We start from the raw sequence: 13,043 nt of genomic DNA on the forward strand, positions 1-13,043 counted from the left end.
GAAGGCTGTGGGGACCGCGCGGCCAGCGGCGCGGGACGGCGGGGGACGGCGTGGCCATGGACGCCGCCGAGGAGCTGGCGCAGCGGCTGCGGGCGGCGCTGCGGGAGGAGGAGCCGCGGTGCGGGCGGGCGAGTGGGGCAGGCGCGGGGCGCGGTCTGAGGGCGCGGTCCGGGCTCAGACGGTGGGTCCCCGGATCTCCGCAGGGCCGTGGAGCAGCTGCTGCGCCTGGGCGCGGACCCTAACCTGGTACTGGCGGACGGCGCGGCGGCCATGCACTTGGCGGCCCGAGCCTGCCACCCTCGCGGGCTGCGCTGCCTGGACGCGCTGCTGCGGCGCGGCGGGGACCCCAACGCACGGTGAGCGCGAGGAGCCGGGGTTGCCAAGGCTTGGGTCGGGTTCCAGGGCGCGGGGCCTGAGCTCCGGAAGGACTGGACGGTGGAACCAGGGCGCGCAGGGCTGACCGCGCTGACCGCTCCGGCCCCCAGGTCGGACGAGGCCCTGACGCCGCTGCATGTGGCGGCCGCCTGGGGCTGCCGCCCGGGCTTGGAGCTGCTGCTGAGTTGGGGAGCGGACCCCCAGCTGCTTGACCAGGTGCGGGGACACCCGGTGGTTGGATGGGCGAGGCCTCGGACGTCCGGTGCTGACCGCGCCCGCCGCAGGACGGACTCCGCGCTGGGGACCTGGCGAAGCAGCAGGGCCACCACGACTGTGTCCATGTCCTGCGAGAATTCGCTCCGCACACTTGCACCCTGAGCCGGACCCGGGACCCGGACCGGGACCCTGCTGAGCCCCAGGAGGGCGGTGAGTGGGCCCCCAGCGGCACCACCTCTGGTCCAGTTCTGCTTGTTCAGACCCGGACACTGTCCCGCGGGGATCACCCTCCTGAGTGCCACCCAATTCTTCCCATCCGGCCCCGAAGTCTCCCTGATCCCCTCTGCTCCATCTGCCCAGATCCCCAGGGGATGGGACCGGCCTCCAGCCGCAGCAGGACCCTAGACAGGAGAGCTGCGGACAAAGGCGGAGGCAAGAATGCAGGCCCTGGTCCTGGTCGGGGCCTCCCCTGCTGTCTAGCCGACCCTCAGGCTGTTCCCGACACCAGCTCCAATGCCTCCTTCGTCACGGCAGCCGAGGACCCTGCCCCAGGACCCTCTCTCCCTGCCCGACCTGCGACCCCCGCCAAGCAGGGGCCCCTGAGTTGGGAGGGGCCCGAGCTGGGGCTTGGCGGGCATGCAGGGACCCCTGAGGTGGAGCTCTGTGCTGGTCTGCAGGCGCTGGCCCTGGCCTCCCCTACCACCGAGTCCTGCCTGGACAGAGCACTGGCCACCTCCTGGCAGGTAGGGGAGAAGGCCAGTGCTGGGGAGCCGTGCCACAGGTGCTCCCCGGGCGTCCCCCAGTCGGACCTGGAGCTCCTGCAGGGACTGCGGGCGCTGGGGGCTAGCCCTGGCCCGGTCACGCCCTTCACCCGGCCACACTACCTTCGGCGCCTGCGTGAAGCCCGAACTGCCTGTGGTGAGTCCACTCTGGGCACGAGGTGTCCCTGGACACACACCTCGTATTCTCTGCCCTCCATACCTCGCTCCACTACCCTCCCCCCGTGACTCAGTTTCCTCTGCCAGGCTCCAACTTCTCAGGGCACAGCCCGGAGCTGGCGGAGGCCCTGCGGACTGGCCAGATCCCGGACGCCCAGGAAGACGAGGACGCTCTGGCGCGGCAGTTTGAGCGGCCGGATCCCAGCAGGCGTTGGCGGGAGGGCGTGGCCAAGGGCAGCTTTACTTACCTGCTGCTGGACCCCAGGTTCGCTGTAGCCCGAGGCTCCCAGGGGTGGGCGGTGCTGTGTGTCCTCAGGAAGAGGGGCAGGCCTCCCTCTGGGCTCCCTTTAAGGTTCAGGGCCACCCCCTGTGGTGCTTGAAAGCTGCCAGGACCCTCCAGGCCCATGTGCCTGTTGCAGCTGCAGGAGCTCCCCCAGGGCCTCTGCTCTCTAAGAGGTGGTTGAGCCCACAAGACTTGGCAGCAGCCACCCCCCCCCCCACCGCCCTGAATACAGGCTTGCTGGCCCGACTCGGGGTCAGTGTTCTAGTCACTTCTAAGTGTCCTTTGGTCTCTGCAGGGAGACGCAGGACCTACTGTCCCGGGCCTCGCCCCTGTCCCTGGTGGACCGCCTCAGGACCTTTGTCCGGGCCATCTTCTACGTGGGTAAAGGGAGCCGGGCCCGGCCCGATGCCCACCTGTGGGAGGCTCTGGGCCACCACCGGTGCCCCGTGAAACAGGTGCGAGGGTGATGGTGGCAGGAGGAGGCGGGAGGAGGTCAGGGCAACCCAGGACAACCCTGACCCTCCCCAGCACCCTCAGGCCTCCCCGAAGGTCCTACGGATCCTGGACATATGGGCGAGTGGGCGCGGTGTGGTCTCACTGCTCTGCTTCCAGCATGCCGTGGCCGCCGAGGCATACACCCGCGAAGCCTGTCTGGTGGCAGCTCTAGGTGGGCACCTGGGGCTGGGGGGGCTGCCGAGGCTGCGTGCCTCCTGCCCTGCTGCAGCTGTTGTTAGGGGGGACGATGAGAAAGTGGCCGAGGTTTGTGCCCCAGCAGTTGTGGGGGCCGCACACACACCCTCACACATCCGAGTGTCTGTGGCCCCTAGTGGGGCTGGGGTGTGTGACCCAGGGTGCTCTGCCAGCTGCGGTATCCCCCCTCCTGCCTCCTCTCCCCTGTGGACCTCTCAGAGCTTTCAGGATGAGCCTGGACGCGGGACGGACACAGGATGGGACTCAGTTTTCAGGGCAGGTGCTCTGAACCCTGCACTGTCCCTCCACACCTGGTCATTCATTCATGAGCACTTCAAATTTTTTTTTTATCACACCTGGCGATGCACAGGGGTTACTCCTGGCTCTTCACGCAGAAATTACTCCTGGCGGTGCTCAGGGGACCATATGGGATGCTGGGAATTGAACCCAGGTCGGCCGGGTGCAAAGCAAATACCCTACCTGCTGTGCTGTTGCTCCAGCCCTGAGCAATTAAAATTTTTTTGGGGGGGCTGAGCGATAATCAAGGCTTATTGCTGGCTTTGCAATCAGAACTGACTCCTGGGGGTGCTTCCAGAACCATATGGAGTTCTGGGGGTTGAACCCAGATCGGCCGCTCGCAAGGCAAGTGTCCCACCCACTGTACCTTCTATGAGCATTTTGTTGCTTTCGGGCCACACCGGCAGTTCTCAGGGGTTACCCTTGGCTCTCTGGGATCACTCTTGGAGGTGTTCAGGGGACCCTCCGTGGTGCCGGGGCTCTCCCTGCTGTGCAGGTGTCTGGCCCTAGCATCACCTCTTTGGCTGGTTTGTACCTCAGCCACCCGTGGCTGTCCTGGGCTCAGACCCAGCAAAGCCGGGGCACATGTGACGCTGGAGAACGGACATGAAGGAGGTGCCCCCACAGCCTTTGGGCTGGTTCCCGCTTGAGGGCCCCGGGCCCCCTGTGACCTCTGTGCATCTCTCCAGGGATCGGGATGCTGACAAACCAGAAACAAGGACACTTCTACGGGGTGGCGGCCAACTGGCCCCACGCCCAGCGCTGCAGGCTGGGCGTGCACCTGCTGCACCGGGCCCTCCTCATCTTTCTGGCTGAGGGCCAACGAGAGCTGCGTCCCGAGGACATCCATGAGCGTGGCTGAGTGCGCTGAGGCAGCGGGTCTCCAGCCGCCCTGAGCCGGAGGAAAGCCAGCTCTGCAGTAGACGGCCTGCTGTGATGCGGAGGGAAGCAGGGAGGGCCTGGTTACGGCCGAGGGAGGATACTCGGATCCTGGTGCTGTGCATGCCCTGGGAGCGGACATGGAGTTTGCCTTCGTCTCCCTGGAGGTCCACACAGCCAGTGGCAGGTGGGGGTGTGGGTGGAATCCACCAAGCTCAGAGGTGTGGGTGCTTTAGTTGGGGGCCATATAAAATGGGGTGCCCTGCATCAAGTGGGGTGTCCCCACTGGCAAAACTTGTGTTGCAGCCATTGACCGGGAACTCAGTGGGTCTGAACCTGTTCCAGGGAGCAAGTCTGTGAGATTCTGCTTGCCAGGGCAGCCCAGGCCCAGTGGGGAGATCTGCAGGACAGCATGGTGACAGGGTGGGGGGATGGCTGGCCCCACCTGGGCTCATGGCTATGTCCTTGAAGTCATCTCTTCCCCCCACCCCAGCCCAGTTACACTGGGGCCAGGAACCTCGACTACCCCCACATGCAGCATCCTTTGGTCTATCCCTAGCACAGCACCAGGGCCAGGGGTGACACTGGACCTTACGAGGTCATAGACACAAGTGGTTCTCTGACAGAGCCCTACACACCACCTCGTTGGGTGCAAGGCCTGCCTGTCATGGTGGTGCAACCAGCCAGACCCTGCAGGAAGTGGGCTGTGGGCCTCAGCTTGCATGAACTCTGAGACTCTGCAGAGCCCCTGGCACCTGGAAAAAATGATCACCTAAAAGATGAGCTTTCTTTTCTTTGCTTTTTGGATCACACCCAGTGATGCACAGGGGTTACTCCTGGCTCTGCACTCAGGAATTACCCCTGGCGGTACTCGGGGGACCATATGGGATGCAGGGAATTGAACCTGGGTTGGCCGCGTGCAAGGCAAACTCCCTACCTCCGTGCTATCGCTCCAGCCCCAAGATGAACTTTCTTCAACAGTTTCTCAGTCCAGTCTCTCCTGGTCCTGAGCATGGGGGGCACTGCACCCCCACACTCTTTCTACCAGGCTCTCTTCCCGCCACCCTCTCCCCAGCTGTGTTCATCAAAAATGTCTTCAGGATTCCCAAAGGAGGAAACCCCAAGAGGTGACCCCTGCCTCAAACAAGGCAGTTCTCTTCTCCATCTACAGCTGCAAACAAAGGGGCTCAGGAGGAAATGACCTGCACTGGGGCAGGAAGTGGGTGGGGAGCTGGCTCACAGGGCAATGCTGGATGTGCCCCACCCCCTAAAAAAATACCCTGACTTAGGAAAAAAGATCGTGATAATCAAACAGTGTGGTCCTGGGCGACGGTGCACAGTGCAGGGGCTGGAGCACTAGCCTTGCAAGCAGCCCCCAGTTCCACACCAGCGTGGCTGCTGCCCCAGGCAGTCTCCCCAGACTGCAGATGGGAAACGGGGGACTCTGTCACTTCCATTTATTGAGTTACAAGTTGAGATGTGCAGGTTCAGTGGTGCCCGGCCCCCCACCCCCAGTCCCTCCCCACCTTGAGCAACAGTAGCTCCCATGGCCAAGAAATGGGGGTTGGGGTGGGCTGCAGGGGCTCTGGCTATGTCTGGGGCAGCACCCCGAGTCCTCTTAGGGCCCAGATAGCACGGCTGATGCGGAAGACAGAGCAGGGAGTGGATGGGGCAGCGTCAGCCGTGACATCATGGAAGGGGGGCTTCTATACAAGGAGAGCCTTTGCAGGGGTCCAGGCTGTGGTTCCTCACCGTGTGCGTCTGTGTGGTGCCCACCAGGCCAGGGGAGCCCCACCCTGAAGGCGCTGTGCCCCCAGGGGCATCCTCTGCTCACCAAGCAGTGATCCACCCGTGGCTACTTCTCTGCAGGTGGGGGCGAGGGTGCAGCAGGAGGGTCCGGCAGGGCCCTGGGAGAGGGCTCGGGTTCCCAGAGCAGAAACTCGTGTAGCAGCGTGTTGACGGTCTCGGGGCACTCCAGCATCACCATGTGGCTGCCCTCATCTATGAGCTTTAGGAAGGCCAGGAGCAGGATCTGCGCAGGGGCAGCGCCCAGGGGCTCAGCGAGTGTCCGGGCCAGGCTGCACCAGAGGTCCCTGCTACCCCGGGGAGGGACCCCTGACCCAGCTATGCCGGCATTCGAGGGTGCACAGAGGGGACCCTGGCTAGACCTGAGCTTCATTTTGTTTGTTTTGGGGCCATCCTTAGACACCCTCAGGGGTTCCTCCTGGCAGTGCTCAGAGCACCATATGGGGTGCCAGGGATTGAACCCAGGTGCAAGGCCCGTGCCCTCCCCGCTGTGCTGTCTCTCCAGCCCCTAGTCTGGAGCTCAAGGACAGGGACTGGCAAGGACCAGGACTATCAAGGACCTTTTCTTGGGGGGTTCTTAAGTGGGAGGGGCCCCCCACCCTTCTTCCTGAACACCATGGCTGGTTACCGCCTCACTGCCAACCCCACTGGGCAGTGTTTCTGTGTGTGCCGGGGGCCCAGGGGAGGACCAGCAGTACCCCGTGGCCCTCGGGGCCGCCTCCAAGCCCCGCTCCCCGCCTTTGCATGCCGGCCGTCCCGCCCTCACCTCAGCCATGCGCTGGTCCTCCTCCACTGGCACAAACTTGTCATGCATGCCGTGGACCAGCAGCACCGGCACGGTCAGCTCAGCATGGTAGACCTCGTCCCCCTCCGGCCAGTACTGGCCACTCATCATGGCCCGTAGCACAAAGGACGACACATTGAAGGCATTGCCCTCCTTCAGCAGCTGCTTCTCCTTGGCGCCCTGGCGGGCGAAGCCTGCCCTGCGCAGCAAGGGTGGTGTCTGAGCCAGCGACCTCTACCCCCACCAGGCCCTGCCACCCTCCCCTGCACTCGGGGGACCCAGGCCCTCCCGCCCCGGCCTGTGCGAGGCCGCCGCCTGTCCCTGGGCTCTCACTCACTTGAGGAAGCTCCAGGCCAGGCAGGGCGAGAGGCAGTGCAGGACACAGGCGGGCATGTTGAAGATGGAGCAGAGGCTGGGCTCCAGGGCCGTGGGGCCACCGCCGTTGATCATGATCACCTTATGCACCAGGTCCGGGTACTCGTGGGCCAGGAAGGTGCAGAAAGAGACACTGTTGGGGGCGGGAGAGGGACGTCAGTGCCGCCAGGCATGGCACAGGGGTATCAGTGCCATTGGGGGACAGGGTGGGGCAGGTCCCATTCTCACAGGCGGGGCTGCAAGGTACTGAGGGTGAACTGAGTTTCTGAGAAACCCTGGATGTCCAAACTGTGTTCGAGAAGGCCAGCCCTGACCCAGGGCGGGGTGCCATAGCTCAGAGGCTGGCCCACAAGCTGGGCTTGTGGGATCTTCCTGTTCATTTTGTTTTGGGGCCACACCGGGCAATGACCAGGGGTTACCCCTGGCTGTGCAAGGGGGACCACAGGGGATGCCAGGACAGAAGCCTGTGCAAGGCACATGCCCTACACAATATACTATCTCCAGGGCTGGCCTGTGGAGCCTGACTGCCCAACACTGCATCACACCCACCCCTCAAACACAATGTAGCGCCCAGGGCCAGAGAGACTATCCGGTAGGCCAGGCATGGCCATGCACTGACCAGGCAGGGCTCCACACCCACACTGCAGCCCACACCAACACCACTCCAGGAAGTGAACCCGAGGCTGGCAGTGAACTGTGTTGCTGAATGGGTTGCTTAACCTCTCTGAGCTTCAGCGAGGTTAAGCTGACACACAGGTTAAACTCATACACCCCACTTTCACCACCCTGCACACACCGCCTTATTTCTTTTGAGGGGCGCACCCAGTGTGCTCAGGGATTAGTCCTGGCTCTGCACAGGAATTTCTCCTGGTGGTGCTCAGAGGAACGTTAAGGGACGCCGGGGATTAAATTGGCCTCCCCGCAACAAGGGACCGTGGACTGACCTCCCGCAACAAGGGACCTCCCCGCTGTCACTCTGCACCAGCACTCAGCACTCTCACACTGGTCCTCCTACCCCGGCACCAAATTGTGATTATGCCGGGGACCAGCAGCACCGCACAGGGAGCTGGGCAGGTGCACCTTGTCCCCCTCTGTCCAGTACTGGCCGTTCAGGAGGGCCATTTCACTCACTCTCACCACCTGCTTCACCCTCACCCCATTGCTTTTTTTTTTTTTTTTTTGCTTTTTGGGTCACACCCGGCGATGCACAGGGGTTACTCCTGGCTCATGCACTCAGGAATTACTCCTGGCGGTGGTCAGGGGACCATATGGGATGCTGGGAACTGAATCCAGGTTGGCCTTGTGCAAGGCAAACGCCCTACCCACTGTGCTATCACTCCAGTCCCAGCCCTCACCCCATTGCCTCCAGTCTGCTCCCCACCCCTTCCCCTGCTCCACCCCTGCCCTCACCCCACCCCCACCCCCAGCCAGTGCCCGGTTCACCCGTAGGAGTGTCCTATGAGCACGTTCCGTTTCTTGGCATAGCGCTTGAAGATGGCCCGCATGTCCTCGGCCAGCGCGTAGAAGGTGTAAGCGGCCGCCACCTGGGGCGCGGAACTGGCACCGTGACCCGCCAGGTCAGGCGCAACCACCTCATAGCCCAGACGCACGAAGAAGTCCAGCTGTTCCTTCCAGATGGCCAGTGAGCCGCCCACGCCGTGGATGAAGAAGAGTACCACGTCGGCCTGTGAGCCCTTGCAGCTGGTGATGTGCTTCTCGCAGTCAATGTTGATGGTGCGCTTGGGCCGCCGCGCGCGCCGCCGTCGGCCTGCACTGGCGCTGCCTGAGCCGGGGCGACTGTCACGGCTGGCTGCGGGGTCAGCCAGCTCCACCTCCAGCGCTGCGGGCGGCTCCCCGGAGCCATTGTGGCCCTGCAGCAGGTCGGCCCGCGGGGCACGGCCCAGGTTCTCCACCAGCAGGCGCCCGTTCCGGTACACGGTGATGCGGCGCTGGCAGCGCACCAGGCCCATGCGCTCTCCCGGTGCATCCTCAGACACCGAAGGCACTGGGCTGGGCGCGGGCACTGGGCCCGCGTGCTTCACCCGCAGCACGCGGCCCGGCTTCACCTCCACGAAAGAGTAGCCATCGCTGCACTCGACGCTCTCCAGGGGCCCCACGGCATTGGGGGGTGCACCCAGCAGGCAGCACAGGATCCCGTCGGTCACCCCCGTCAGCATAGTGCGACCTGTAGGCAGGCAGCTGCTTACTGAGGGGCCCCGGCTAGGGTCAACAGCCAGGCAAGCTGTGTCTGGCATGGTCCCCCAGGCCACCCTCCTGGCCAGCTTAAAGAACCCCAGGAAAGGGCCTGGCTTGGACTAACCCTACAGGTGCCCAGAGGGAGAATGGCAGATGGATTGGACAGAGTCCCCCGAGTAGGGGCACTATGGCAATGTGGGAAGGCCCTCAGGGGCCCCCAGCTGAAAGCGCCCCCAGCCTTCTGTCATTCAGCCCTACACCCATCCACCCAACACCCATACAACATCCACGTGTACCATCATCATCCATCTACCATCCATCCTTTCTTCCCTGCTACTAACTCATCCACCCATCAATTCATCCTTCTGTCCATCCGTCTGTCCATGTACTCATCCATCCTTCTACCCTCCCCCTAACCATCCACCCATCTTGCACCTGCCTGTCCCTTCACTCTACCCAACAGCCGTTCATTCCTCCCTGTGCTCTCTCACTAGCTCCCAAAACAGACCCGGGGGGCTTGGGGAGTCTCTCAGAAGGCGCAGAAAGCAGGGTCCAGGCTTCATGTGCCCAGGAGTGAGTTTTGGGACTGAGTTCAGGAAGGAAGGCCTTGGTGTACAACTGTGTCTCACATATGGGCAGGCTGAGGTTGGGGCACAGAGAGGGAGGGATCTCTGACACCCTGTTCACCACTGCAGGTTCTGTGGAGAAAGCTGCAGCCCTCAGGTGGAGCCAGCACTGCTGGGGTGGCCAGTTTCATGCCTCCATCCTGCGCCCAGGGCCACCAGTGTCCACGACAACGGGAAGCAGTTACATAAGTCGGGGGGATACCGACACAGCGCACCCCCATTGTTTAGGGTTTGGAAAGGGGACTCACCCCTCCCCCATCTCCATCCTGGGGCCTTGAGATAAGACTAGGCCTGGGGCAGCCTGGCCCGGTGCTTGCTTACGGATGAGGGAACCAGCTGCGCCGCCCCGTCTCCAGCAGCGCGTGCGGTGGGAGCTAGGAGGGGGCGCGGGAGCTCCACGCAAGCCCCCTCCCCACAGCTAGGCCCCGCTAGCTTGTCAGGTTGCCCGGCAGCCCCAGTGGCGCGGTCCGGGTCACTGGGGCTGCGCGGCTTCCTACGAGCCCGAGCCCGAGTGTGGGCTTTGTGCACATCCGCCCGTGCAAGCAGAGACCCGGGGACGCGGGGTCCCACCTCCCCGCGCCCGCTCCCCTCTCACCTCATTGAGGGGCCCCGGGCCCGAGGCAGGGCGGAGGGGTCCGGGGCGGAGAAACCAGCGTCCGCCTGCTGACGCCGTTTACATGGTGTCGCGGGGTCGGTGCGAGAGCCTTGACGCGGGTGGGCACGGGCCCGGGGCGGTCAGCGCTGGGGGCATCCCGCGGCCGCCGAGTCAATCGGCCCTTTAAGTCTCTCTCCGGGAAGGGCGGGGATGCGGGTAGACGAACGGGATTATCGGCCAATCGCGTCTGCGGACTCACCTGGCCTAGTTAGTCGACCAATAAGAGACTAGATCTCTGGGAGGAGGCCGGGACAAGTTAGCCACGGCCCCGCCCCCTCCAGGAGCTTTGCGGGGTGGAGGGAGGGACCTGGCCTGATCCAGTGCCCAGCTGGGGTCGCTACGGGAGTGAGCGGGCTTCCCGGGAGTCCCTGGTTCCAAATAGGATGTCCTCATCCAACCCCTGCCTCAGAACTGCCCTGTCCCCTCCACGTAGTCCCCATGTCCCTTTCTGCTCTACGTTCTCTTCAAGAGGCTTCCAATTTGGGGGGTGGGGGTGAACTGAGGTATATAGAGGGCACAAGGTCACAGGCCAGCGAAGGTGTAGACTTGGGACTCAGATCCATGGCAGGCGGATTCCAAGTCTCTCCAAGGGCTTTTCTTGACATCCTTTGGAGAAGATTTAGGAGCTCCAGTGGGACCAGGACTGCATTGTGTAGACAGGGGCTCTGCGGGCACAGGGTTCAAAGCCAGCCTCTGCCTTTGGCCGATCTGTGACCTTGGGCAAGTGATTTCCTTGAGTCCCCATTTATCTCCTATGAAATTAACCCGGGGTGAGTGTGCATTCCAGGTTATTCCAGGTTCAAGAGCTCAGAAAGTGCTTGTGCCCGCCAGGCAACCCTCTGAGCTGGGCTGTCAGCTAGAGACCCAGTGGCAGGAAAAACAAGCACCAAAAGAACAAGGGCTTATCCAGGCTTTGTCCACTCCCTTGGAATTTGCTGCCATGAATGCACTGGGTTCAGCCACCCACTCTCAGCTCCTCCACACACTCCTGGAGTAACTGGAGTATTCATGCTGCAAAGGCAGTACTCTTTGACAATGGGGTGCTTGCCGGCACTCAGCCCTGATCCTGGCCCTCTAGGAACCCCTGGATGTTGGGGAAACATCCAGGTGGAGCCAGCACTGAGCCCTTGGCCAGGATGTGAGAGGAGGACATTCAGTGATGCGCTGGGTGCAGCGGGATGAAGAGGGTGTGGCAGTAGCACACGGTGTGCCTGTCTCCAGGGCTCCACATGCTGCAAGAGAGCTGGGCATCTCCCTGGGGCAATGGGTAGCTCCAGAGTGAGCATTAGTAGGAAAGGAGCACAGGCCTAAGGATGAGAAAAATTCCCCAAGGGCTCAAACGGAGACTCTGCCAAGAGCAAGCTTTCAACCCAAGACTTTTACAGATTAGAAAAAAAAAAAAAAAACTAAACTAAGAAACCAAAACAGCGAAAGCCCAGTGCGGAGCGCAGACCACTCCAAGGACAGCCAGTCCGCCAGTCCGCAGGAACGCAGGCTTCCTGGGCTCCCAGCCAAGGGGCAAACACTTGGCTGGGGCCCGAGAAAAGCTGCCAGCCAGCTGTGTGTCATTTGCCCGGCTCCCGCAGGGGATGACGAGGATCCACCCGCTGTTTCCTAAGGCTGCCACTAGCTGCGCCATGGCCACCCCAGGGCAATCTCTGACTGTGGACACGAGGAGGGACTCCAACTCCCTGCAGTCCCCGGGACACTGTCCCTTTAACGCACGCGCGGACCACGAAGGCGCCGCACGCCTGCCACCTGCTGATGCGCCTGGAGAATAACGTTCCCTTTGCAGGGAGGGACACAGTCCCTTGGGAGCACAGGAGTAAAAACTACGACTCCCAGAAGCCTTCGCGTAGCCAGGCCGCGCTCTCTACAAGGGAGAAACTACGTTTCCCAGGACTCTTAGCTCCGCAGGGATCCGAGTCCACCAGCGGCGCAGGCGGCGGCTCGGACGGTGTGCCCGCCCGGACATGGCTTCCTTGGCTCGTCTGTTGGGCGCCGGTGGCAGGTCGATGACATTGCTGGGTGGCAGGTGAGTCTTCAGGGGCGTCTTTGCCGGACCGGGAGATGGGGAGGCTTTTGAGGGATCGGAGGCCCGGCGCCTGTTGTTTCCCCGACAGGTGTCTCGTTAACCCTTGCGTACCGGCGGCTTGCCTTGTGTATGAAGGCTCCGGTCGGGACACTGAGACCTGGGTGGGTGGAGGACGCTCCCCGCCAGGACCTCTGGCGCCGTTCTTTTGCTCTCATCCCGCAGGTCGCTGCAGTCCGGAGCCCTGCTGGAGCTTCCCGACGCCGGAAGGTGCCCCTGGATGCAGCCGGTGCGGGGCAGGACGCGCGGGAACGAGTACCAGCCAAGCAACGTCAAACGCAAGCACAAGCACGGCTGGGTCCGGCGGCTGAGCACGCCCGCGGGCGTGCAGGTGATCCTGCGGCGCATGCTCAAGGGCCGGAAGTCGCTGAGCCACTGAGGCCGCTCGGCTGGAGGACAGCAGAGCCCTAAGCTGCTGTGACACCCCGACAGTGCCATCCTTTTGGAGTCGTAAGAATTTGGAATGCGGGCGAAGATCCACAGAACCCCGCGGGTAACCTAGCTTCTGACCTGCCACCCGTCCTGCTCGCTGTTGAAGTAGACCCCGCCAGCTTTGAGTTCTCATCTGTCAAGGCCCCAGAATGTCTTCAGTACAAGATAACCGCTTATTAAAACAAACAAACAAACAAACAAAAAACCGTAAAAAACTTTTCACAAACCTCAGGGGGACAAAAAGAGACTCAACCGTCTTTAGTATCTTTCAGTGTAGAATAAATCCAGGCTTTGCCTGGTGCACGTGCAGATTTACACAGCCTGGGGAAAGTGGGCAGTAGGGGCAGAAAGCGGGGAGGTTGAAGGCTCCCACCTGACCATTAAGGGGTGTGGCACGGA

General features: G+C 62.7%; 3 protein-coding genes across 4 annotated transcripts; 2 read left to right on the forward strand and 1 right to left on the reverse strand.

Moving 5' to 3' along the window:
* The first annotated feature begins 65 nt into the window (after nucleotides 1-65).
* On the forward strand, nucleotides 66-5,012 carry ANKLE1 (ankyrin repeat and LEM domain containing 1). 2 transcript variants are annotated; one of them, XM_055129717.1, is made up of 7 exons: nucleotides 66-356; nucleotides 486-591; nucleotides 660-1,509; nucleotides 1,617-1,794; nucleotides 2,108-2,267; nucleotides 2,341-2,479; nucleotides 3,489-5,012. In XM_055129717.1, the coding sequence occupies exons 1-7, from the start codon at nucleotides 271-273 to the stop codon at nucleotides 3,659-3,661; spliced, it is 1,692 nt and encodes a 563-aa protein (XP_054985692.1). In that variant the 5' UTR covers nucleotides 66-270; the 3' UTR covers nucleotides 3,662-5,012. The 2 variants fall into 2 exon arrangements, with proteins under 2 accessions (XP_054985692.1, XP_054985691.1); XM_055129716.1 differs by having other exon boundaries at nucleotides 2,350-3,631.
* Nucleotides 5,013-5,118: 106 nt separating this feature from the next.
* Nucleotides 5,119-10,276, reverse strand: ABHD8 (abhydrolase domain containing 8). Its single transcript, XM_004616869.2, has 5 exons — nucleotides 10,061-10,276; nucleotides 8,087-8,828; nucleotides 6,606-6,776; nucleotides 6,251-6,467; nucleotides 5,119-5,710 (listed from the first exon to the last, which is right to left on the reverse strand). Exons 2-5 carry the CDS (start codon nucleotides 8,818-8,820, stop codon nucleotides 5,534-5,536), a joined length of 1,299 nt encoding a protein of 432 aa, XP_004616926.1. The 5' UTR covers nucleotides 8,821-8,828; nucleotides 10,061-10,276; the 3' UTR covers nucleotides 5,119-5,533.
* Nucleotides 10,277-11,999: 1,723 nt separating this feature from the next.
* On the forward strand, nucleotides 12,000-12,953 carry MRPL34 (mitochondrial ribosomal protein L34). Its single transcript, XM_012934535.2, has 2 exons — nucleotides 12,000-12,155; nucleotides 12,378-12,953. The coding sequence occupies exons 1-2, from the start codon at nucleotides 12,094-12,096 to the stop codon at nucleotides 12,589-12,591; spliced, it is 276 nt and encodes a 91-aa protein (XP_012789989.1). The 5' UTR covers nucleotides 12,000-12,093; the 3' UTR covers nucleotides 12,592-12,953.
* Nucleotides 12,954-13,043: the final 90 nt, after the last annotated feature.

This window comes from Sorex araneus, chromosome 2 (assembly GCF_027595985.1).
Source record: "Sorex araneus isolate mSorAra2 chromosome 2, mSorAra2.pri, whole genome shotgun sequence".
Lineage (NCBI taxonomy): Eukaryota > Metazoa > Chordata > Mammalia > Eulipotyphla > Soricidae > Sorex > Sorex araneus.